The sequence below is a fragment of the Phlebotomus argentipes genome, unplaced genomic scaffold (assembly GCF_947086385.1).
Source record: "Phlebotomus argentipes unplaced genomic scaffold, Phlebotomus argentipes genome assembly scaffold_18, whole genome shotgun sequence".
In the NCBI taxonomy this organism is placed as follows: domain Eukaryota; kingdom Metazoa; phylum Arthropoda; class Insecta; order Diptera; family Psychodidae; genus Phlebotomus; species Phlebotomus argentipes.
The window spans coordinates 2626306-2653006 of record NW_026776177.1 but is presented as its reverse complement, the minus strand read 5'-3'; the positions used below and the strand labels follow the sequence as shown (position 1 = coordinate 2653006).

Here is a 26701-nt window from a genome sequence, read left to right as displayed (position 1 = left end):
GAGAGGAAGTGAGGAACTTCAGTCAAGAGCCGTCAACGCCTCGGTAGCGCAGTAGGTAGCGCGTAAGTCTCATAATCTTAAGGTCGTGAGTTCGATCCTCACCCGGGGCACTTCTTTTGCCCTCTTCTGCCCTGTTTTCCCCACAAAAACCACATTTTTTTTCCTCTTTCCAACATCCTTTTTAATACCTCAGAGATCATGATCTTCTTCCTGCGCGGGCAGTTCACTTGCCCATCCGCTGAATGGACCACTCTTGCTGGCACAGCGGACAGCGATTGTTCTGCTTCACCCACAGCGCCATGCAGCAGTGGTGGAATGAGTGGTTGCAGTCGCCCCACACGACCACGCAGTCTTGCCTGCCCAGGGCGTCCTTCTTGCTCTCCGCCTGGCAGCGCAGACAGGCATCTGAAAGAGAGAGGCAGGAAGAGAAGCCGATGAGGAAATGCCACAGGAGGATTGATAAGAATTCTGGGCGGAAGATGGACTTCCTCGTGGGGCGCGCTTTGATGATAAATCACAATCGAATGTGTGGCCTAGACGTGAAAATAGTCCGATGATCGTTGCTCCACATGCAACTCCCCATCGTCACATGGTCAGGAGAGGGATTAATATAGTGTGTTGTAATAGAATAAAGTCTTCATTCCCCACATTGAATGGACGGCGCGCGTGACAGTGGCTCACAATTCTTGGCCACTCGCCACTGCGCTCCCACACGCGCTCCTCAATTGCTGATCTCCAAGGGGGCGAAAATACGCCCTCAATCTGTACACCACTTCCAAACACTTCAAAACTATACCAGACACTTCTAAAACATGAAGTTTCCATCCGATATTTCTGCAATAATAGACTTAAAAATGCACATAACCTCAAAATATTACAAAAACTCGATTTCAAAGCATTCTAGATCACAAAATGATCTGATTATGATCAGCAATGAAGTCAAAACTGCTGATTCAGAGTTAAAATTGTCCAAAAAGTCTTCTAAATGAACATTTTCCAAGTTCAAATGACTATTTTTGAGGTTATGTCCGAATTCAATACATTTTACAGTGTTTCTTGCGTTTCTTGGCGTCAAAGGTGCAGAAAATAGTGATTTCTCCGACTTGAGCGTAAGAATTGATGTTCTAGAATACGAATTATTCACTAAATCTGTCCTTAATTCGTTACATAACCTAAAAAGAGAGTTTAATTATTTATTCTGCGTGAAAATCGAAGAAAATCCAAAGAATTTGCATAATTTGCCAGTAAAATAAGCACTCACGAAGGGAATGTTGTGAGTTTTTGAACACTTCCACTTCTTAAGTACTTCTGCTGAGCTGTACACCACTTCTGACTGTATTATCTCCCCCTTGGCTGGGAGAACGCAATTCTGTGGCCGATTGTGTCCAACGCCGCCCGGATCAATGGAGGGAAATCGATTCGACGACGTGCCAATTCGCCACCATCAATTTCCATCGATTGACTCCTTTGCGAGTCTTCTCGCGCTTCCAGGGTCGCATGACGTAATTTCAGCGTCAGTGACGATCTTCGCGATGAACTCCTATTTTTGCCACAATCTCAAACGACAACGCTGCGCGATTGGTGCACCGATAAATCCGTCGTGACGCGCCTCCTTTGGCTATTTTTGATCATATTTGTGCTCATCAACCAAAGACTCATTGCTAGCGAATCTCTCACATCTTCACACAACATTTCCCGTGACGAGGAGAGATTCCTTCAAAGTCAAACTTGCTCTCGTACGCAATGTGGGAAATCATATATGATGCGCACAAACAATGAATTTGTCACTATTGACCCAATCATCAGCATTTATCTTATATGTCACTCCAACTAGAGAAACATCTACAATTGCACGTCCTCCGGTTGATGATTGGTAATTGAAGGCGTAAATGCGTAAAATGCTCCGAAAGCAATCGCATGAAAATTAAGTGAATCTCTTCACTTGCAGGATTTTCATTGAAAATCCATATTATTTCAGTTCTTCACAAGGGGGAGATAATCTGTCTTGAATTGAACTTGAAATTTGAAGTCTGTTTGCACATTAATTTCCAAATTATAATGAATTTCTTCAGTGTCCATTCGATCTTCTTATTGATTTCATAAGAATCAACTTAAAACAGCTGTTTTTGGACATCTTTTCCGACCATAACCTCAAAAATGTGAAAAATATCACTAAAAGATCTTCAAAGACTCCGTTTGGAGGCTTTCTAGAACACCAAATCGACTCTTTTGATTTGCCAACGCACTGAAAACTGATAATTAAGAGTCAGACAAGTGTTAAGAAAGTTCCTTAAATTATTATTTTTGAGGTTATGTTCGACCTGAACACGATTAGATTGAGTTTTTTGCAAGTAAATGCTTAATTCTGCCAATGACTATCAAAATCTTTGATTTGAGCGTAAGAATTGATGCGCTAGAATGCGAATTATTCACTAAATCTCTCCTTGATTCGTCACATAACCTAGAAAAGGATTATTTATTAGTGAAATCCAAAGAATCGGAATAACTTGGCAGTACAAGAAGGAATTTTTGATGCTTTTTCCCCTTCTAACTAAATTATTTCCTTCTTATTCTTGATTCTCATTCTTCCATCATCGGGCAAGTCTCGTGTGTGTAATATATTTCATGAGACTTTGACATTCATTTTTTATCTGGACTACAATTCATTTGTGGTGAATTAATTAAATAACCACATCTTCTTGATATTTCCAGTTCGATTGAGTGAATTTTTCGCCCATTTACATTAATCAAAATGCTAATTTGCCAAATTAGAATGTTTATTGGACAAGATCACTCATTTATTCTGCCAACAACTATCGCCTTTCGCCACTCTGTGTCTCATCTACAGACATTTCAACTCTACTTTAGGAGCACTTGGACTCCCCACAATATGGAGAGGAAACTAAACTGCGGACAAGGTAAGTTTCCGCCTTTGTATTCGTGTAGTTTTCTGTGATTGTACCGAGAAAACGTGAGCTTCAGCAACGACCTTGTCCGCTCTGTTGCTTTATAATTCAACTCTGTTTTAATTCCAAATACAAAAATTCATTCTCTCTTTCTCTCGCTCTTCTAAAATAGCATCACATGAACTTTAGGCAACATAGCGCGCTCTAATCATGCAGATAATTAAGATATGCGACCCATTATGAAGGATCGATTGGAGGTTTTAATGTAAAAAAGAGCGCGTTTATCTGGTGGATTGCGAGTATGTTTGCTGATTAGAGAACTTACGCAACGAGTTAACAACCCAAATGGCTTTTCTGCCTCTCTTTGAGCTGGGCATAGCCCGGCTCTATCTGCAATCGCGCAAAATATCAAATGTCGCAAAATCGACTAAAACGACATCAGGGAGGCTAATTATGACGAAATCTGTCGATAAGGAGAGATATCAACATGCGGTTTTCACCAAAGGTCAAAAATTCTACTGCCGCTAGAACTTGGTGATGTCAAATTTAACCCTCCACCCCTCCTTCCGCCATCTTGAATACAACCAAAAAACGTTTCGTTCATTTGCTCAGCCCCTATGGCATGGATTGGGCCCAAATTCTAGTATGTTATAGATGGCATCAAGACCTTTCCAACGAATTGCTACCCAAGGACCTAGGTCCTTCCGAACCCTAGATACTAGGGTACAAAGTTTCAAAACTAAACATGGCTATAACTCCGGTTCGAATTATCCGATTTGAATGATTGAAAGCTCGTTAGATAGATCTCATAAAATGCCATCTCCCATCTAAACAGCATAACTTGGTTTGACAACCGCTAGAGGCGCTAAAGTCAAAAAAACCTTTTTTTGAAATTTCGAAATCAAATAACACAAAAACTAGATTATCAATTTTCTTTTAAATCAAGTATGTTATAGCTGAGGTCGAGACCTTTCCAACGAACCCCCAATCATGAAGATTGAAATCATAGGAGGGAAGATATGGGGGTTCAATGATTACATATTGATCCGCGCTTTATATCTGTATAATTCTTAAGTCCAAAATATTGTCCAAAGTCAAAATATTTTGAATGAAGTTTTTAGATATTTTGATAGTCCAGATTGAGACGTTTCTAAAATATGCTTATTCTCTTTGGTCAATGCCATAGAACCAGAGATATAGAGGTTTAAATTTTGTCTAAGTGATTACATTATGCTCCCTCTACTTATGCTGCTCCCGCTCACGAATCTATAGAATTGCCTACTTTGTGGCGATTGAAATCCACCTATTTTTTATCTCTAGCGATTGCTTCTTTGTATCCAACCTTCATTCTTTATATCCAATATCATCTTAGCTTCGCTACAAATCGAGTCTGTCTCATTTCGAGTTGGCAGCGTCGCCCAGCTTACCCATAAGTGAACCTACGCATTCACTTATCACGTCCTTCTCTCTCTCTCTCTCTCACTCCACTGCTGATCTCAGCATCGCGACAGTTTGAGTGCCTCTCTAAAAATAAGTGTTTTATTTAGCCTTAAAGTCAGCATGAGTAGCGGGAAAAAATGTCATGTGCCATACGCAAATTCTCTTCACCACATTTTTTCTTATCTCTCTCACCCATTTGTCACCCAACTCACACAATTTCTGTATTTTTTCAGATAGGAAAAGCTCAAATTCCAAGAGTCACAGTGAAATTCGCGAGAAGCATTTATGTCATGCCAGGCAGAAAAAAAGCACGCGCAATTAGTCTTTTTCACACCAAATCTTATCTTTTGTACATGGCAATTACAAGTTGGGAATTTCTGGAGGTGTGTCTCACAATTTGCTATGTACACACACAATCCACGCGCGCTAACATTTCCGGCAAGATCATTGTCGCACACAATTTTTGGCCAAATTGCGCAACTCGCGCGATCGCCGCAAAAAATAGAACATCGTCAATTCATAAATTGTGCCTCTTTTTTTTACCCTCTCCGTGACCGTCAATTGACATTGCGCCCCGCGAACCGGAAGAGGGCTTCTGCATAAGACAGAAAACATCCCATCATTTTTTTCTTGTGTTTTGTGTGTGTGTGTGTGGAATTTTTTCGCACCCGAAAACATCAAAAGATTTTCTCTTTTTTCTTTCTCTCTTTCTCCCATACAAAACCACTTTCTTCACCAACACACAACACACATCTGTGCTGAGCGGCATTGTTTTTAGAAAATTGCACCATAAAGTTGTGTGCTTATGTGAGAAATATTTTAATTTGCAGCCTCTGACTTACTAAACTGCGAACGTTTCACGCCTTGCACTCTCTGGCCGATCCAATTAGTCAAGAGACACCGTGCGATGTTAGATATTTGGCGAGAATTGCAGCACATTAGAACACTTTTGCGACAAGGATGGCTCAAAGAGATCGAATTAACACACTGCCAGTGATTCATTGGGTGAACCATACATTCTGCGTAATCAAGGAATGACGAGGAAAGTTATAAAAGATAAGAGGCTGAAGTTGGAACAAGAGGAACATTGCAACAGTCACGCGAAGAATGTGCAAAAGAAGCTTAAAAGTGACAAAATAGCACAAAAATAAAAGAAGATTAACGAGAAACGAAGGGAAGACATCAAGAATAGAAAGAAAGCAGAGATATAAACCAAGAAAATGAAGAGGAAAATAGGCTTAAAACGTAACGAATCTCGACGATCGAACGAACCACTTGTCAGCCATTGAAGACATCTTTGAATTTCTTAAATTTTCATACTTAATAAAGTGGATTATTACAAGTATTCGTGTATCAATTGAAGCAGCAAGGAAACATCTGCAGAATTCGTCATTCTGATACGAATACGGATCGGGGTTCGTGTTGCCAAACTGAGCAAATTGAACTGAGCGCAGCTTTTAAAAGTCGTATTTTCATCAAATTGTGGGGATAAAATGGTTCAAATCGAAAGACCATAACATATTTAGTAATGAAAAGAATGAATTTCCTTCAAAAAGCACCAAAATTCCTTTAGTTGCTCAAAAATTGACACTTCTTCTTACACAAGCTGTCAAAATCATAATTTTTCGCTGTTTTTACCTTCTCTCATCCCTGATTTCTCCCTTGAGCCCACTCATTATCCTTGATTACCTCCGAAATAGTGAAAAATCACATTTCAGAGAAATTCTCCACCCCTTCAATTTGCTCCATTGCAAAGTTCAATTAATTCTTACGACAGGCGAATTTTTCAGAAGAAAAAAACCCCATTTGTTTTTTTGTGCATATTCTCTGTGCTCATAAATAAAACACATTTCCTCGAAATAGCCTGCGAAGTGTGTGGTGGGGGGTTGAGATTGGGAAAATGCACACAGTTGTGTTGGAAAGGTGTCTGTCTATGGCTGGGCACGTATGGAGAGTTGTATGCCCCTCGCACGTGACCCCGCAGCACACCCATTGCATGACGTCGGAGGCTCGTCGGGCAGCGCCAATCAAAGCTCGCATTGGCGCTTTGGCCTACACATTATTCCTCTTTGCCGCGCTCATATGACTTTCGCAATATTGCCACTTGTTGGGACGTTTTTCTCCGCGCGGTCACGTGCACAGCACACAGCCAAAGACCAACCGCGGTGGTGGTGTTAGGGGGCCTCACACACACGCCAACACACACTCACTCAATCATAGGAGGCCAAAAACTATGCACGCGCCAGAAATTTACGCGATTTTCGGCGCGATTCAGCGCACGCAGTGAGATATGGAGGAGTGTCTTTTCCGCAAAAATGTGAAATTTCGCGAGAAAAGCACGAAATAGACTCGAAATAGCGCTGAGTGTGAGATCAACACACACACACTTACACCGCCAAGTCTTCACCACTACACACGAGCGTGGCTATTTTTAGCACGCCAGTAAATTTTACTTTTTCTTGCCAAACATTTTCGACATTGGTCTCCAATATTGCATTATTATGAAGTCTTTCACAACCCCGCGTACTCTCATTTTTCCTCTTTTTCACCTCCTCATTTCCTCAAAACCCGCAGCAATTATATTCCCCCTTTTTTCAAGCTGCCGCGTGTGCACACATTAAATAAATAAGAAAATAAAACGAGAACAGAGAGAAGAAGTGTATTTGAGAAACTCACAGGTTTTTCTGTGATAAAAGTCTGGGCGCCTGCAGTTTAAGACACTCCGATATCTCATTATATGGATATAATTGCAAAGTCAGCGTTGGAAGTCAAACAAACTGATAAAAATGTGCATAGAGGTAACAATGGAAGCGTAGAGAATATGAATTACAGCATTTTATTTATAGCAATAGACGGCAAACACACGAGCTCGAATTCACGAATATTGATAACGATGTGAAGATGTTCGGTGCTTCCTGAGATGGTCGGAAAAAGCCGTGAGGTCATTGTCATTGCACGTTTTTTTTCATTTCAAGTTCTTTTCAATCGGTTTGAGGAAGTCTCTAGTTTATCCTCTGTGAATTTACCTTTGAATGGACTTTCAACCTGTCTAAAATCTCAATGACACCGACACACAAATCTCTCATCAACAACGCAGTTTGCAAAATTGCTCATAAACTTCTCCGTAAATTGCTCGGTCAATGAGAGAAGCTGAGAAGCTGCTCGTCTGGTGAATTTTCCACTTTGTCATGAGTTTTATCTTCACATTTCACCGTCAATTGGCAAATATCGTGAGAAATTTACACGATATATTTTGGGCCATTGATAACCAGAACAATCAACATTGGATGGAGAATAATTTCAGCTGAGAAACTGTTATTCTAAACTCCCATCAATTGGCGTTCAATGAAAAGCCATCAATTGGCGTGATGAGAGATAGAAGAAGAAATCGTCGCAGACCAAAGGTTGCTCAAAAGAGTGAAAAGTTGTCTCCATTCTTCAAATTTCCATAATATCCATTTACATTCCTTTCCATTCGATCTATTCCAATCCATTCCATCCATTCAAAATCTTCCACATTAGAGAATTTAGCACAAGATCGTCAAGTGTCGCGGGTTCGATTCTCCTTCAGTTGCGTTTTTTCGCTACTTTTCTTGCCTTTTTCGAGCATTTTCCTTCATTTTATAGCTTTTTATCAGCAATTTTTCCTCAATTTCTTCAAGAATTGTCACTAATAACGCAATTTGACGGCCGGAATTGCTTTTCAAATTTTTTTTAACGCTTTAATGTTTATTTTGGAGGCTAGAAATTATTCTAAATGTTGTTAAAATGCTATAAAAACTTTGAAAGTTGTGTGAAAATGGAAGGAAAATGACGCAAAAATGCGTTTTAATAGAAAATCTTTTACAACATATTCTGCGTATTCCTTTAGTTTTTTATGTTTTATTCTGTCAAGAATTTTATCCATTCCTTGATATTCCTGCTGAAGTGGTTCGTCCATTCTTCAACTTGAGCAACCCTTGCGCCGCAGACACATTGATTAAATTCGAGTCTTTACATCTCTAGAAAATTCCAAGTCATTCTCTCTCTTTCGCTCGGGAAAGAGTGAGAAAACGTCTTGCGTGTGCGTAAGTCTATTAAATTTTCAAGAAGGGAATTTTTCCGGAAAATTTCCCCCCCAAAATATAACCATCAATGATGATGGTTCAACCACACACACTCTTCACCGAAAGAGCGCGTCCAAGACATGGCCATAACGAGTGCTGGATAAAAAAAGAATTCACAAGAAGCAAAGCATATAAAAGTCTCCGCGGATTGCCTTACAATTAATGTCGATGCAATGGAAATTTCCACGGCGCTGACATTCTTCATTTACGGACGCGACATACCATATTTAAATGCTCGACTACATTCAACTCTCCTCTCACATCCACTTGGCGAAAAACCACCACAAGTGCAGGAAAAATGTCACAATTTTCTGTACAACATCGCGCCGCGCAATCTTGATGCCCATGATTGTGTGCCTGGCAATTTTCACTCAAGATGCAAATCATCTCGAGAGTCCAAATGGGTTCGCGCGCGCGCCGCTCACAGTGTTGACACTCGTCAATTTAAGCAATAATTTCCCTAATACCCCAGAGCCCCGCGACTAGAGAGATCCATTAGCGAGAGGGAGGCCAAATTGGCGCCAATTTCATCAAAGCATTTGATGCAACACCATCGCAGGTTCATGGAATTCTACGCACATTTCACACTTAATTGCCGCTCAAGACTGACATGATTTTCACGCATTTTGCATTAAGGATCACGTGGGCAGATCCAGTATTTCCACTCTTCAATACACTGACCTTTCTCTCTTTATTTTCATTCTGGCTCAACTCAGACTCTGGGCCGCAATTGGGGCCAACAGAAGGGCGTTTTGTAGCTCCTAATTTAAAAAAAGCAGCTAATTTAGCTGAAAAGTGCTAAAGATTCTACAGTTGTGTGTTCGAATCCCATCGATTGCAAATGTTCTAAGACAGCAGAGTGCAAAAAAGCCTTTCAGTGGCAATTTAGAGCAGCCCAAGCAGTTACAATTGAATGTTCTAGCTGAAATATACGCTTCACTGGAATTGTCTTACGCTCGGTCCCTGTATATACATGATTGGTCAGCAAACTGACAATCTTCCACCGGAAAACAAACACTTGTCTAGATATCTTCTTTAATGGAGAAGGCTGTGTCCCTCAATGGGATGTTTTAAGGGCCACAAAAGTAAAAGAAAGTTGCTTTTATTTGGTATTTATTGAAATTTTTGACTAAAATATGTCAAAGTTATAGAAAAAAGAAAATGTTTTTTCTCCAAAGTCGATTTTTAAGAGTCTTCTAGCACATTTTAGTCAAATAATTCTAAAAAATCAATTTTTTATATTTGACAGGTAGTTTTTTACACAATTTTTGAGTGGAAAAATTCAAAAATATCACAAATATAAATGAAAATTCAGAATTTTTGAATATTTTAGGAAGATACTGAAAATCTAGAATTATTATGGGATGTTTAAGCCATAAGTAAGTGAAAAAAGGAAACTCAAAAGCGTTACAAACGCAGCAATTTCAAGAAAAATATGAAGTAAATTATTTTTTGGCTTCAGTTAGCTAATTTTTCATCAATTTTCTCTGTTTTTCGAATGTTTCTGCTGTTTTTCGCTAAATATCTTGGTAAATTTAAAGCATTTTATGCTCAGAATTGAGCAAAGAAACAGGAAGTCCAACTTATATGGACTTATAAGGTCTGACAACCTGTAAATCTCTCAATTTTTAGGTTATTTGCATGGCGCTTTTTATACAATTCGCTTGAGTGTTGTTGTCACGAAGTATATTATTGAAATGGAATGGTTTTTGCATGGTTTTACATGATGCGACATCTTTGTATTTAAGTGCGCATCAGTACTTTGAGTAGTCGCCGCTAACTGCTAAAATCTTAGCAAAAGAAAGCCAAACAATTAGCTTTTTAAACCTCAACGTTGAGACCTTAGCATTTTGTGCTCGCTGAGTTCCCGCCATTGGAAGAATAAAATAAAATCCTTTTTTAAGCAAGACGAAAAAGAGTCTAATTAATAGCTAACACAAACTTTATGGTGTCCCACAAGGTTTAACATCGGCAAAACCGCCACTTAAATCAATTCTCACAATATCTAATTAATGGAAATCTCCAAGGTGCATCTCTCTTGTACCTTTTACTTTACAAATCAACAATAAAATGCCATGTTTTTACAGTACATTTGGCCTTAGACAATCAACTCCCCAACACGACCTGGGGCTCTTCAGGCCCTGAGTACCGCCAACATAGCGACTTCACAGCGCATAAACCTTTCCAAAAAAGCTGCACGAAAAATCACATTTATAGCGCGTGATTCTCTGCAAATTGCACCTCTTCTCTCTGTTCAAACACTCCACTGAATGTTAACTTCAGAAATTTACTCTGCCAACAATAAACCTAATCCACAATTTAATTACGAATCCACACTATCTCGGGCACACTTCATGAAAAGATAGTGAATTTTTTTTCCGCTTACGAGCTAAAAAATGCATACTAATGTGGTATCCGAAGGTCACTGCTAAATCACTGACGTTTTCATATTTATGCTAATACTTTACAATCAAATCAATTGACTTTTAATTAGCACTGAGTAAATTACTGCCTATATATTGCAGTTTTTTCTTATAGTTTTATTTTCGTGCTCAGAAAGTAAGATATATGAGTCAATTCTGCATGATTCTTTGCCGGCTAATCACTGACCTAGCGATTCCATGGAAATCAATTGTTTATCGATTTTCCACAGCGAAGAGCAACACAATTTTCACCTGGAGAAGTGAAATTATGCCATTGCAAGGCACTTTGGCGTGATACAATTCCTAGTGGTACACAAAGCTGATTTTAAACGTGTCCGTATTCCAATATTCCTACAATATTCCAAAAATTCCTACAATATTCCTAAATATTATTAAATATAATAGCGGAATATTGGAACGCGATCTCGTCGTCTGACCGACAAGTTTAAAGCGATCGCGAGGGAGGCTAATTATTCAGAAAGAAATTATATTTGAGGGATAAATATTGATAATAGCAAAAAAAAACAAGAAAGGAAATACATGGGAAAATAGGAAAAGAGTGCAAAGCGAGAAAAAAAATGCACAACGCACCAAAATTGAACTCGATTTCTTTGCAATCTGCAAGCATTTCAATTGAATCTTGTTCATGTCTTTCCATGTAACTTTCGAATACTATGATAGTAACCCTTTTAAAGAGCATGAATCACTTTGATAAATGTCTGGATCGGAATATGGCTTGGAGAAGCCAAAAATATGTTGCCTCAAATTCAGAAATATTTGGGAAAAACAATGCAAGGGAAATATTTTCAATATTCCGATATTCCGGGATATTCCTGGGTTTTGTACAAATATTCCTCATTATTTTATTCCTGATTATATTGAAAATATTCCTAAAATATTCCGATATTCCTACAGTATTCCGATCCAATATTCCTTGTCCATATTCCTAGTACAATTCCGAAAAAAAAATATCCAGAAGTGGACAACAAAATCGTGTCTACAGTCGCATAACATTGATTTATAGGAGCCAACACTGACCTGAAGGTGAACTTGATATCAAGCTTCCCTCCCACAAAGCCTGAAAACCTCTTCCCCAGACAAAGAAGCCCCCCAACAGCTGCCCCACTTGGAAATTTTCCGGTTCACAATCGTCATGAATAAGAGAAAAAGTTATATTTTCAAAACATGACGACAATGTTTAAAATTCTTCTTCATGCTTGTAATATTTCGCTGCTCTTTCTCTGCGACGCGTCTTTTTGTCAGTCTCTCAGTGATCCTCCAGCTGGTCACAACACCATCATCATCATCATCGACAGCCCTCAAGGAAGGCAGAGACACTTGACCGGCAGAGAAAAAAAAGACTTCCCAAGAAAATTGAAATATAGCAAAAAATTGCCGAGAATTTCTGGGCCATTCCCAAAATTCCCATCACACAAAGAAAGAGTGGTAAGTTGTGGAAATTTCCATATAAAACACATGCTCTAAAAAAGAGAAACAACAACATTGCAAGACATTCAAAATGTGCAAATGGACAAAAATTTTCCACCATTCATTTTTTACACCAACAAATCAATTTTCTATTGTACTCTTGATGAGATTTTGATCCCGCGAACACCTTTCTTTTGTCGCTGTGATAAGAAAATTTTGGTGAATGATTGTGGAGTGATAACATTGAAAATCGAATCTTTTTTGCACAGCCTTTTCAACTGTGACTTACACAAATTCACACAGAATAGAAGAGAGGAAAAGTAGTAGAAAATTTATTCATTACATACAAATGACATTCAACAGAAGCGCATTTTGTGTCGCGTGCGAAGAAAAGTCCGCTCTCTTTGCTTCGTTCTTATGCAAATTACGAAATAAAGTGACAGTTTTGCATTCCCTTGCAAATCAATGTGTGTGAAATCGCAAAAGGAATTAATCTTATCACGACCAAACCCAGAGTCTAGACTTTTATTGGAAGAAGCACGTCGTCAATAAGAAAATCACAAGTTTCTTGTGTGACTTGCGGCATTTGGGATTAAATTGCCTAGAAAACCCATCTAAGAACCCAATTAAGCCACACTTCCCAATGATAAAGCGCGAAATCCATCTGTAAACAGTTTTGCAAAAGCACCTGCTCAAGTGCACTCTATTTTGCGCAATAATTTCTGCCCACTCACAATCATCTCTTTTACGCAGAGGGAAAATTTCATGTACTTCTTCTTGCCAACTGAAAATCTCAATGAACAGAGAGACTTTGCCAATGTTTTCACGCAAAAAATACAAAGTAAAATATATTTTTATTTGCGTTGTTTCACACAAAAAAAACCAGACTCAAAAACACCTTAAAAGGTAAGTTTCTGCATAGAATAAATAAATCATTCATAGTGCTGCAAATTATCATTCTCATAGCTTATATTAGAGGCCGCATGGTGGCACTAGTGTCAGAATTTCGGCTGTTAGAAAATCTTTTCATTGCGGCTACTTTTAAACCGTCTTAAAGTGTGAAATTTCCTCTTTGAGGGTGTTTTTAGGGCAGAATATTGTCCATTTTTTGTTAGTTTTTCACGTGAATATATATGAATTAGCTTCAAATGTCAACGTTTGAAGCGCTTCTCATTCATATTTTTGACAGTTTATTTAAAATACGATGAAAGCAAAGTTGCAACGATGCTTTTATTAGAAAAAAATCATTTAAGTATTTTGATAGGAATTTGACTCTCTCATTGTTATCTTAAGTGTCAGATTATGAAGTGAAGCGATAGTTTCTGATAACAAGGAATTATCAGAAGTATTTTCGCTCAAGATTTCCTTATTGAGTTCAATACACAGTTGAGCTGAAATACCTTGAATTGTGCCTAAACCTAACATTCATTAACACTAATCTATAATATTCGAGAGTTCAATATTTAGACTAGAAATGTGCCAATAAGTAAACAAACATTTATTTATTTGTTTTTTTGCAACACAGCTGCGGAAAACTATTTTATATCAATAAAAATTGATATCCAGAACCACAATTTCGCAATTCGTCACAGTTTTTCCAGGTCTTTGCCAAATTTTTTGAGACCTAAACATGTGTAATCCTAATCATATTACATACGATTTGGCGTGACATTGCAAATCGCCTTCAATGCCAAAGTCTCCGAACTCCTCATCCGGTTAGGATAGAGTCAAAGTTGCAGGCTGTAAAGTGTGATATGACATCAGGCTATGCAAATATTACATCATCCGCTAGAATCACCAGTTGCAGTTGGCTTTTATGGATTATCATATCTTGTAGAAGATATCGAATTTTTTCGCTTTGATATCGCAAGTTTATCTGCAAATTTGTATTTTTAAAACACACCACGCTAATTGTCTCAATTATAGCGAAATAATTGTCATCAACAACGTGTCTCGAGTCATGAATCGATATCACACGATGTCAGGCGCGATCATTGGGACTAAAAACATACAGGCGAAGGCATTTTGAGGGGCTCGTCTTATACGTCAGTCTTGTTGGCAAACTGCGATCTTGTGTCTCTGGCAACACAGACACATCTCACCACTCAATACATACCTTTCCACCCCCCTCAGTGTCTTTCTCGAGGCCCCTTCGCCCACATTTTCTGCTCACCACATGCGAACCGCGCAGCGAAACACACTGGCGCCAAGTGGATGTATAGATAAAAACCAATTGGATATGTAGTGTTGCCCTCCAACACATGTTCACGGCGAAACCATTCATTTCTATATAAGCGCTCGTACATTTGCTTAACTTTTCAGTTCATATACTAAATATCACGGAACGGCAAACTTTTTACCCGCGAACACAACTTTTCTCACCCAGTCAAGTCATTGACGGATTCACACCGAAAAAAAAAAATTGGTTCACACCCCGCGAATTTTAACTTAATCGGGGAGAAATAAAATATTTGCACAATCAAATTAAGAAAATAAACACACAATATTTATTACTAATTTTTAATGATGGAAAACACAATTTGCAGTGAGGTTCACAGTGAAATTCGCAGAGGCGAGACGTGATCAACTCTGTGGCCACTTCTGGCAATCGAGCGCGAAAGGCCAACAAGAAAAATTTGCTACCAAGAAGTGTTAAAAGAATTTGAAAAAATAAATTTGGTTATCATTTGGCAAAAGAGCAACTTTTTTCTCTCTGTGGGCAATGAACAAACAAGGACTATTCACAAATTCTTTATGTCAATACAACGCGCGCGCATTCAACTTTACGTAATTATAAAATACGTACACAAGACGAATATATGTTAATTGTTGATTGACCAAAAAAAAAATCTCGCAGTCAATTGCAATAAGTGTCAAAAAAATCGATCGCCGCCCAGTGAAAATTGCTCAAGTGCACAAGAGAACTGCAAGGTGGAAAATATTCTACACGCGCAGAGAGAAAAACCCGTGAAAGAAATTGCCTTCTGGCCACTTGTGTGAACTTGAAATACAGCAAAAATCGTTGAAGCTCGCGTGAAGTTGAGACATCAACCCAAAGTGTGGTGAATTGCTTCTCACAACACCACACAATAAACTCAAACCCAGCAATCTTAACTCTGTGATTGCCATTCAAACACAATCCGTTGGAATTCTCAGTGCAAGTGTGCATAAGTAAAGACAAAATCCTTAAGACAAACTCGTCAAGATGAGTGGAAATCAGAGGCATGGAAGTCAGAGTGGAATGGGGAAACTCATGGATAAAATCAAGAAAATCACCAGTGATGGGGTAAGAAAGTGTTCAATCTTCGCTCTCAATTTCGAGATTCAACCGGATTATTTTTATAGTTTAAAATATGCTTTGAGAGCCCTGAAAATCCTTATCTGCCGTGCTTTGCAATGCTTAGAGATGATATTTCACCATCCAAAATGTATCTCCCGGATGGCAACAGAACATGTCAAAAGCCAAGGGGTCAAGTTTATCAATGAGAAATCTTAGGTGTCAAAATGGCAGGAAAAGATCCAAATATATTGCATATCAATGTCACAAGTCACAATAGTCATTCACACTATTGTTAATTCATTAATTTTTGGATATTTTCCTACAGATTTGTCGATGATATTTCGTCTATGCAGCCTTTGAAAGCTTCTTAAACAGATTCTTTATCTGCTGTAAGAGTAGTTTCGACTTTCAGGCAACTTCTTGTATGGTTTTTTGGATAAATATTAATTTAAATCTTCACAATCCATCCTTAATGATATCAATATCATCCATAAAGTGATGGGTTTTTTTGTGTGCTAAATGTCTCTCTGTGAAATATGTCAAGTTTGATTTTTCTTAATGCTTGCTTGTGAGCAGAAACATCTTCAACAATTTAAGAGTAATGCCAAGATAATGCCAAGAATCCAGAGCATTCGCAGCAACACTTTCGCCAAAGAGTTGCACGCCCCTTGGCAAGATGAATCCCCTTTGTCTCTAAGCATCTCTCGAGGGCACAACAAGCGATTAAGTAATATGACATCTTCAGTGATCCCCAAACTTTTCCATCCATCAATTTCTTGTAATGTCTTTCTCATGATTTCCTTCTCTCTCTCTCTCTCCGTCTATTCTACACAGCTTTGTTTTCTCTCAATTAATTTTGCGGGTCTTTTTCCTCTCCTTCTGTCTCACACACCGCCAGAGCGCCCAACCCAATTCATTTTTCAATGAATATTGGACCATTATATGGTCAAGTGTCAGGAGAGTATAAATATTGTCAACTGTGTGTTTTTCTTACGATGCTTTTGGGGACTATTGGACAATAAAATGGACAGTGGCTCCTGTGATAACACATTAAAATCCACGGGGTCAGGATGATAGCAAAGGAAAAGCTCTAATCTGGCCGGGACAGCATCCTCAGGGGGAAAGGGAAAATCAGCTGCCAGGCGAGAACATCAGACAAGTTGACGTCAGTAAATTTTTCCGCAATAGTCAGTTGTGCGATAAGGTCCAGAGAGACTCTCTCTCACTCGATCACAAACAACTCCACAATCATCTTCCAGACAGATGATACTATAAATTTATTTAGCCACTCAACACACTTGCGCGCTAATCTTCATAGGAAAAGATGCTTTCTTTCTTTCTTTTTTTGTGCGAGCGCCAAAATGCACTTTGGCAAATATTTGCTCGCCGTACACACAATCAGATGATATTATCACGTGAACTCCTTCATATTCAGTGGAATTTTCCCCCGTATTCATGGAAATTTTTTCATCTCCACCCCCCCAAAATGAAGAAACACTTGAAGGGCAAAAGAAATGCTGTGAATAATAAATGATATTCCCCAAGTAATTCCATGGATGCTCAATGCGAAGAGGTCGCGTATCACTAATTCGCGCGCGCGAAAAAAAAAACAGTCACAAGCAATAAACTTTGTGTGAGATTTTCCTAAAATGATAATGACACAGATTCTACCCCAAATTCGGCACAGCCACTTGACCAGCAGTAATCACAGTGCTGTGCTAAAAGTCGTGGCGATTTGACGGTTGCAGTGGCGCGAGTCCTCAAGAAGAGAGAAAAGCCAAAGCATTGCCTTTTCCCGCCAATTGTGCGTGTGAATCAGAATCCATTTTATTTATAGAGCAAGCAAAAATCAATGGACAGACTTTCTTCTCAATATCAGTGTCTCGCGGTTTTTTTTCTCCTTTTTCTTCTTCTTTGCTCTCAATTGTACACCAAATATGTTGATTGTGCGATGTGTTATTGACCGCGAACTTTGTCCCTTCTTTTCTACTTTTCCACCCAGGATGATTCCCATCACGGTTATCAACGTGTTGAAGCTGAGGACGGAACACTGTCCACATCTGGCACATCCACGAGTTTAGACACAGTCTTGCTGGACGCCACAGATCCACTGAGTCACCAGCCGACACGACAAGTCAGCCTCCCGCCAGCCAAGCAAAAGTCTTTCGGGACGATCTTCGAGGAGAATGAACTCGCGCGCTCACTGAAGCAACTGCGCGCCGCACAGCTGTCGGGGCGCGATCAGGAGGAGCCCGGTGACACCAGTGACGAGGAGGACGACTTCGATGAGAGGCGCAATCACTTCCAGAAGAGCCCCAAAGCGAGCAGCGCCGTAGGCGATCCCAAGAGCATCCTCAAGGTAATCAAGTGACACCCAGACTCATCCTGACAGTGAAACTAACACAATCCTCCCTTTGCAGGACCTCAAGCACATCCGTGATACAGACAAACGACAAGATTTCCAGTCCAAGAAGCATGTGAGCCTGGATCTGAGGCACACGCGCTTCCTGGAGAGCATCCTCAAGGAGTCATCGTCAGATGAGGAGTTCAAGGACAACAGGAAGCACTTCCAGGGCAGGAAGCACCAGAGTCTAGACCCAAAAGTCACCTTCAAGTTCGACAAGGAGCCAGCAACGAGCAGTGACGATGATTACGAGGCCGAAGTGAAGAGTCTGATTCGCGAGAAGCGCTACGACAGCAACTCCATTATCATTGACCTGAAGGTAAGACTGCTTTTCCATCTTCAAAGCTTCAAAGTAACACGAAATTCCCCCATCAGGATCTATCCAGTGAGGACGAGGACCTCATCGATACGCGGAAGAACTTCCAACAGCAGCGCCAAATTAGTATTGAGTCCAGAAAGAGCGCGAGATACTTTGAAATGGACGACATGAGGAAGAAGGACGAAAATCTGCGGAACACAATTCCATTTGTCCGACAAATCACCGAAGATGGAAAACCTATGCTGGAAATTTATCGGCCAACAACGAATCCCATCTACATTTACACTCAGGTAGGTTCTGCTTAAGTCTAAAGCTCGTGTGTATTGAGCTATCATTGATATTATTATTGCGACAGTTTATTATGGAAATGAGACTTTAAAAAACACCCTTTCGCCTTATGAACTCACAACGTTCGCAACGAAGAGTATTTATAGAAGAAAAACAATGTTTTATCTTCTTATTTAGTCTCTTGCTAGATTCTCAATGTGATTTTTGTGAATTAAGATTAGTTGACGAATACCCAAGTGACATTGCACAAGTGTAGTCAAAAATTGGTGGTCAAAAGACTGCGAAATAGCAGTCATGCTAAAGTCTCCTAAGCGCCAGAAGCGCCACCATCTTGAACGCATTTCAAGGAAATCACATGAAAACTTTTGCGCTTAAAATGCAATCAATTAGAGCCTCTGGCATGGATTTATTGAGTTCTCGAATAATCTTATGAATTATTCGTTCCTGCAAAGTCCTGCGGAGAATGGGTTTCCGAGATGGGATGTCAATAAACAGAGTGCAGAAAATATTCTCTACAAGACGCTAGTTCCCGGTCGGAATACAGTCGTATGAGTATTCTAAATGACCGACAAATGTACGCTTCATTACCCAGAACCGACCAATTTTTGGGCACTTTTTCGTAGTATTTCTCGACTTTGGTGTATAAATGCTATTTCAACTCGCCCTGTTGCTTGGGAAGCTTTCGCAAAATTCCCCAACGTTGTTTCTTAATGTATTTTTCCGCCCTCGTCATTTTATATTAAACCCGGAAACTGGACTTATCCTGCATTTTTCTCAAAAATACCAAATTATTCCAGAAACTGGCTTTTGTGTGTCTCTCTGATGAAGTCACAATTTTTGCTTATCACAAAAGCATTCGCCATGAGAATATAATTGATTTCAGCAATACCTCTAAATTGATGCAACTCCGTTTTTTTCTCGTATTGGGGACGAGTTGGAAAAAAGGCTCCCCCACTAGCCTTACACATAAACATCATCTGTGTGAAATGAATTAATTCCTCAGAGTGGGGATTGATTGATAATCCGCCATGTGAATAAGTGATGAGCTTATTTGCTGCAATGTATCTTCTCTCGCTCGCGTACGAAAGAAGGAAGTCTCTCATCCCCAAGTAAGCTCGCGGGTAAAGACAATAAATTGCGGAAAAAATAACCACACACACTCTCTCTCTCTCCCCTCCCCACCCAATTTCTCCATCACTCACTCCCCCTCTCGATGCTCCCAACATCAAAACCACATAAAACAGTACCAAGTGCGTTTTTCTCCCTCATTCGAGCACTCGCGACCTTTTTGATATAAAACCCTCAGTTTCCTTAGCACTTCCCTCAAGAAATGTGTGTGCCTTCGTGATCAGTGAATATCAGCTGGAGTCTGTTTTGGTCAGTGGAAGGATTGCTGTGAGAAAAATCCCAGAATTGCACAATTTCCCCCAGTGAAGTGCTTAATTTTTTTCCTCCTCTGCTGGCTAAACTCTGGTGATTTTTATATTAAGTGGAATTGCTTGATTACCCCATAAATTATTATTGATTATCATGATGATTTCGTGATAACCCGCAAAATTACTTCATTTCTCATGAATATTGACAATCACATAATGCCTCAACACAAATCACAATAGGAATTCCCGCCACTGAAGAAGACATTGAGAAAGGTCAGCAAATTTCGTATACATGTTGATTCCTTTGAAAAATCAGCTTCCCAACCCGAAAAAAAACCTATTCAATTTGCGAGCTCTTTTTTTTCCTCTCGTTTTGTGTGTGCTGAGGAACATCACGAGATTACACACCACTTGCGAGATATTGCCTCAAGTTTTGCCTCTTTTCTCACTTGTTAGAAGGCTTTTTTGGGGCACATTTCATCGTATGTTTCCAAAAGGATTGCGCGTAAATTGACTGACGTCAATTATAACATGTCTTGAGCTGAAATTAGAGCTGGAGAGAAGAAATCGCCATTGCGTCTCCCAATCGATTGGATGCAATGCCTATAGAAGAAAGGGTTGAAAATGTACGCAAGGCGCACTCATTAACCCACTTTTGTGTCGATGTTTGCTCTCCATATACAAATCACTATCCTCGCTTTTGCAGCAGGAGGGAAATTTAAAACTATCCAACAAGCACGACTGCTCGTCGTGATATTGAGTAACTCCTTTTATATTGGAATCTGTCCCTTTATTTTTGTATGAGAAACCAATAGCACGCGCCAGAGTGCTGATGAAGTCAGAGCATTCAGACCTCATGTCCCGCTCAATCCAGATACGCGCGCTTTTCATCAACAACAGCATGGGATCTTTTAATGGAAAGAAAAAAAAAATTTACCCCACCGATAAGTTCCTCAATTCACTGTGGAGAAAAACATATTGAGGGAAATCACGATTGTCAATAGGCGCGATCGTCACAAACACTCAGAGTTTTGATTATACAAAGAAGCGCTCGGAGAGTTGTTATTTTTGCTCACTCTCTCTCGACATTCAGAGTATTTCCAGCAAATTATTCAACTCTGTGATGCTATTAAATTTAATTTAGTGTAATCATATCAGTGCAATTCTGGGACTTTTCCTTCGTGCACCGCGCGTTCCACTCATTGTTGAACAACTCTCCCCATCCCTTCATTCCACCCCAGTTGTGATTCATTATATACAACTTTAATTTATGCCATCTCAAGAGTGTGTCCAGAAATAAACAACAGAGAAAAAGAAGGCAATCCACCGACAATCAGTGCAATTTAAAACACATCCGTTGAGCATCAAATTTGGCTCACATCTCAATTTGTGTGTCCACAACACAAGGGAACCACTTTAAACTGTCGCAATGAAAATACTCATGAGAGCAGACACTCATGTGTCTTTTGCACTTCCGGCTGAGGAGCCAAAGGCCAAGTGCACAACATCGCAGGTCAGATTCGAGGCGCAGCACTCTCATGTCGTCGCCTCCAAAGCAACCCCACTTTATCATTGATTAATGATCGCCTCCTCCTCAGATCCTCGCTGCGCTCTCCGTCTCCATGGGATCAATGGTGGTGGGCTTCGCATCGGCCTACACTTCGCCAGCCTTGGTCTCCATGCTGGACCGCAATCAGACATCCTTCGACATGGACATCAATCAGGTAAAGGCGCGATTTTAAGATCATGTAGAGCAGAATTGAGTCTCGTTGCAACTTTACTTTCATACCATTTTAAATAAGCCGTCAAAAATATGAATGAGTGAAAAGGCGTCGCAAGATTACGAAGGCAAATCATATTTTTCTTCTCTTGAAAGTTCCTTGAGATTTGTTTCAGAGGAACACGAAAACAAAAACGATTTTCTTACACTGAAGAACATTTGCTAACTGATCGGAAGTTTGAAAATGGTGCCTTAAAACACACTTTTCGGCTTCTGACAGTTGAAATTCGTATAAAAATTCTCCCAACTTTGCCTTGCAACGCCTTCTCGTTCGTATTTCATTCGTACTTTATACTAGCGCTGCTGGACGGCCACCAATATAATCTATGAAAGCGTTAAGTTGCAACGACCCATTGGTCAACTCTAACTCATTAAACTGCCTCATCTTTTCCAGGCCTCTTGGGTTGGTGGAATAATGCCACTGGCTGGCTTGGCGGGCGGAATATCCGGAGGACCCCTGATCGAGTACCTCGGCCGGAAGAACACAATCCTCGGCACGGCAATTCCATTCATCGTCTCTTGGCTGCTAATCGCCTGCGCTTCTAACGTCTGGATGGTGCTCGCCGGTCGAGCTCTTTCCGGCTTCTGCGTGGGCATCGCCTCACTCTCCCTTCCCGTCTACCTCGGTGAGACTGTCCAGCCCGAAGTGCGCGGCACTCTGGGCCTCTTGCCGACGGCCTTCGGCAACATCGGCATTCTGCTGTGCTTCACCACCGGCAAATACCTGGACTGGTCAAGCTTAGCCTTCCTCGGCGGCGCCTTGCCAGTTCCCTTTCTCATCCTGATGTTCCTCATTCCCGAGACGCCGCGCTGGTACGTGTCGCGCGGTCGTGAAGATCAAGCGCGCAAGGCGCTGCAGTGGCTGCGCGGCAAGGAAGCCGACGTGGAGCCCGAATTGAAGGGCATCATGAAGTCCGCCAATGAAGCCGAGCGATCAGCCTCACGCAACGCCATCCGAGACCTTCTGCAGCGCAGCAACCTGAAGCCACTGCTCATCTCCCTGGGTCTGATGTTCTTCCAGCAGTTGAGCGGCATCAACGCCGTGATCTTCTACACTGTGACGATCTTCAAGGACGCCGGATCGACCATCGACGAGAATCTCTGCACCATCATTGTGGGCATTGTCAACTTCGGTGCTGTCTTTGTCGCCACAATCCTCATCGATCGCCTGGGCCGCAAAGTTCTGCTCTACATCTCCGACATCGCCATGATCATCACACTGATGACGCTCGGCACATTCTTCTATCTGAAGAATCACGGCACGGACGTGAGCAATGTGGGATGGCTGCCCTTGGCCAGCTTCGTGGTCTTCGTCGTGGGCTTCAGTCTCGGCTTCGGACCCATTCCATGGCTCATGATGGGTGAAATCCTGCCCGGGAAAATCCGTGGCTCGGCAGCTTCCGTCGCCACCGCCTTCAACTGGCTCTGCACCTTCATCGTCACGAAAGCCTTCGTGGATCTTGTTGGTAAGTTTAGGCGAAAGCGCTTTTTCTAAATCAATTTATTGTGTATTTGATCTGTACTGCCATGGTAAAGCCTCTTGTGTCCTTTGCCGCCGTTGTCTGGTAGCCCAGAGTAGATGCATTCTGTTCTGGACATTCCTCTTTGCACTGACTTTCCTGTGCTTGGAGAACTCGGAGGCCTTCATCCAAAGGTGCTCTGGGATTCCCTTAAAGTCTCAGACACTGCCAACTCAGACTAAACTAAACTATTGTAACTAAGAGCGGCTATGGTTCAGTGGTCAACGCGTTTGACTCCCAATGCAACAGTCGTGTGTTTAAATCCCATCGCTTGCAAATGTTTGAACACAGCAGAGTGCAAAAAATAAGTCTTTCTGTCTAAGTTGCTGTTGAATGTTCCAGATGAAACATACGCTTCACTGAAGTTGTCTTGCGCTCTGTCCCTGTATATAAGGTGGGGTTTAGAATCACTTATGGTTGGTCGGCAAACTGACAATCTGTCACTGTAAAAATAATACTAGTCAATCTGCTCATTCATCGAATCCAGTGACACAATGGGCAAAATGTGCCTAGTCGGTCGCTACGATGACTGTTTGTCCCCAAACTCATAAAATCTACAAATCAATTTATTCATGCTTTTGCCTCCTCTTGCAGAATCAATCGGGCAACACGGTGCCTTCTGGATGTTCGGCGGGATTTGCTTCGTTGGCGTCTTCTTCATCATCTTCTACGTGCCGGAGACCCAAGGAAAGTCCCTCGAGGACATCGAGCGCAAGATGATGGGTCGCGTGCGAAGAATGAGTTCAGTGGCCAACATGAAGCCACTGTCATTCAACATGTAGACCAAACTAATGGTCAAGAAGCCTTCACGAAAGGTGCTTTAAACGTGTCAATCCTCAAACCCACATTTGGGTATGAATTTACGCAATTATTGTTTTTCTTTTCTAAACAACAACAACAAAAATCAAGATCGTACCTCGATGAGAAACAAATTGCCTTACTAAGTGTTAGAAAAATGTTTTTGACAAAAGAAAACGAGGAGAAAAAATTGAGAGAAAACTTAATATATTTTTGAGAAAGAAAAATTTTATCTACGGAAATATTTTTAGGAGAGTCTTTTATCATTAGTAAAATGTGTACATTTTTTGTGATGCAAGATTTTAATGGGAAACTCGTGGTGAAAATTTGATACCAAAATTTTTATTATTATTAGTAAATTTGAATGTTAATGTGACAAAAAAAAATTAGGTACAATTTGTATGAAAAAAAAGACATTTTTATACGCACTATTCGTAATTGAGAAAAACAAACACACACACACAAAACACCGATCCTTTTTGTACTTATCGACGTACAATGCAAATATATGGAGAAAAGCAAAGATTTTATACGTAAAGAGAAGGAGAAAGAGAAGAAGAAAAGCAAATGAACATTGGGAATGAATCTCTCTAGGCATTATAGTAAAAAATAGAAGAAAAAATTTATAATATGTTGTTGTAAAGCCTATAAGTTCCTCCTTTTTTCTTATTACATTAATAAGTGACTTAGCCCGTAACCCCATGACAAAGGATACGAAAGAAAATTTATGTTATTTCATTTGCTTTACAAAATATAATTAGTTTCACAACCACAAGATGAAAAGACTTTAGTATAAATTTGCAAATTAGATTTACGTTGTTATATTTTGTAATATATATATTAAAAAAAATCATTCTCTAAATACAATTTTACTTATGAGTTGAAATGTAGTAAAAAGAAATTATTTATAGTCATGTAATTTTTTTTTTATTAGATAAATGAAAAGTGGACATTTTAATGCAAAAAGAACAAAAGTGCCAGAGAGGAAAATCCAAAATTAATTTATGCCAAACTATACCATTTACGAAAACCCTTTTCTAGGCGATTAAAGAAAATTTCTTGGTGTAATAGTGAGAAGAAATATTTGTAAATAATCTAGAGAACATATTTAAATTATCAACATATGCATAATCAAGGTTATTCTGTAATGCTGTATTGAATGAACACAGAAATACATTTTATTGAACACAAAAACTTCATTGAGATTAAATTTTACTTTATCATGAAGGAAAAAAAACAGCTTTGTGACTCAATTTCGCTGGATTTTCCCAATATTTACCAGCAAAATTCTGAGAAAAAGGCATATTTTTCCGAGAAATATTCCACGATTGTCGAAAGAGAGATAAAGTTCAATTCACTGTCTTATGAAAGCCTCAAGAAATAGGACAAAAAGCGCCAGTCAGGAAACGTTTACACATTTTTCATCATATTTGGAATGAATGGAGCAATTCTGAGTCACACACAGACATGTTAAACTTCAAACGTGTAAATTTTAACATTCAAAGTGAATAAGGAAAAACATTCCTTGCTATTCTTGCTAAAAACAATGTGTTAGAGTTTTAAGCGCCACCACAAAATGTGTAAGATAGGAAAAATTGTGAATTTTGGCAGAAATTTTTAAATTCAAGTTCATAATTAGTAAATCCATGATAAAAAGAATTTATTGTAAATATCTTTCATGTTTATCCTTGAAAATTGGAGCTTCAATGACAGATTGATCCATTTTTGCAAGATATTTGCAGATTAAGATCTGTCACTCATTTTCTCTTTAAAACAACCTCTGGAGGTCGTGTTAAAATTACACATTCAGACGATACAAAATGGTTTAAAACGTGATGGACTGAATAGCAAACACAAGCGCCATTTTAAGCCTTACGTGTGACTCAGAGTAAGCAAAGACGTGTGTTAAACCAATATAACAAATTTTTAACATTTTGTGTGTGGCTGAGAATTGCTCCAGAATTTTGGATCTAATAAAACCCTCTATAACTCAGTAACTTCTGGAAGCTTTATTAATCCAAGCAGCAATTTTAACTTCAATTGCCACTTCAAAACTTCCCCGTCTTCCCCTACTTTCAAATGACTTCAGTTGCCAAACAGATTTTCTTATCTTCAACCGTTTGAAATGCCACTTAATCGTGGTTTAATGTGAGATTTTATTACCTAATCTTTACGATGTACATTTTTTTGCTGAAATTTTCTTGGTTTGAGATTTGAGAGCGAGAAAAGAAAGCTTCTTTTCAGGACATCTTTCCGGAAGCCCTTCAAGACGTTCATAAACACGCATATCTGGACTTATTTTCCGCACAATTCTACTTTTGTCGGTTCAACAACCTCTAGATACTCTCTTTAACCATCAAATGCAGGTATTTTGTGGAAAATAGAGGGAATATTGAGGAAAACTCACCCATGACTTGCACTCGGCAAATTGCACAAGTGTCGCATTCCACGTCCCACGACCACAGCGCCACGGCGTTCCACTTCTTCAGGGTGAACATCTTGTCCGGCTTGCAAGTGTCATTGTCGAATTTATCACAAGAGTTGTCGTTTTCCTCTGCCATCGCCGAAATTGCTGAATTTTCACCAAGCAATCAAAACATAAACAACGTCTCCTAACCTCACAATCAATTTTC

General features: G+C 39.8%; 2 protein-coding genes and 1 non-coding gene across 5 annotated transcripts; 2 read left to right on the top strand and 1 right to left on the bottom strand.

Moving 5' to 3' along the window:
- The first annotated feature begins 37 nt into the window (after positions 1–37).
- Trnam-cau (transfer RNA methionine (anticodon CAU)) lies at positions 38–110 on the top strand. Its single transcript has one exon. It is a non-coding gene; the product is annotated as a tRNA-Met (tRNA).
- Positions 66–26701, bottom strand: LOC132260941 (RING-box protein 2). 2 transcript variants are annotated; one of them, XM_059759364.1, is made up of 2 exons: positions 20624–21212; positions 66–405 (listed from the first exon to the last, which is right to left on the bottom strand). In XM_059759364.1, exons 1-2 carry the CDS (start codon positions 20871–20873, stop codon positions 224–226), a joined length of 432 nt encoding a protein of 143 aa, XP_059615347.1. In that variant the 5' UTR covers positions 20874–21212; the 3' UTR covers positions 66–223. The 2 variants fall into 2 exon arrangements, with proteins under 2 accessions (XP_059615347.1, XP_059615348.1); XM_059759365.1 differs by lacking the exon at positions 20624–21212 and adding an exon at positions 26476–26701 and having other exon boundaries at positions 95–405.
- On the top strand, positions 14426–24611 carry LOC132260939 (facilitated trehalose transporter Tret1). 2 transcript variants are annotated; one of them, XM_059759361.1, is made up of 7 exons: positions 14426–15589; positions 17586–17942; positions 18004–18306; positions 18363–18596; positions 21569–21694; positions 22145–23216; positions 23865–24611. In XM_059759361.1, exons 1-7 carry the CDS (start codon positions 15509–15511, stop codon positions 24050–24052), a joined length of 2361 nt encoding a protein of 786 aa, XP_059615344.1. In that variant the 5' UTR covers positions 14426–15508; the 3' UTR covers positions 24053–24611. The 2 variants fall into 2 exon arrangements, with proteins under 2 accessions (XP_059615344.1, XP_059615345.1); XM_059759362.1 differs by lacking the exons at positions 14426–15589; positions 17586–17942; positions 18004–18306; positions 18363–18596 and adding an exon at positions 21371–21483.

What these genes read in the sequence shown, in the direction of transcription:
- LOC132260939 (XM_059759361.1), top strand. Translation starts at nt 15,509, where the DNA reads ATGAGTGGAAATCAGAGGCATGGAAGTCAGAGTGGAATGGGGAAACTC. An exon ending in ATCCCAAGAGCATCCTCAAG is followed by an intron (nt 17,943 to 18,003) that starts GTAATCAAGTGA and finishes CTCCCTTTGCAG; the next exon opens with GACCTCAAGCACATCCGTGA. An exon ending in CCATCTACATTTACACTCAG is followed by an intron (nt 18,597 to 21,568) that starts GTAGGTTCTGCT and finishes CCTCCTCCTCAG; the next exon opens with ATCCTCGCTGCGCTCTCCGT.
- LOC132260941 (XM_059759364.1), bottom strand. Translation starts at nt 20,873, where the DNA reads ATGCTGTTGTTGATGAAAAGCGCGCGTATCTGGATTGAGCGGGACATG. An exon ending in GAGCAAACATCGACACAAAA is followed by an intron (nt 406 to 20,623) that starts GTGGGTTAATGA and finishes TCTCTCTTTCAG; the next exon opens with ATGCCTGTCTGCGCTGCCAG.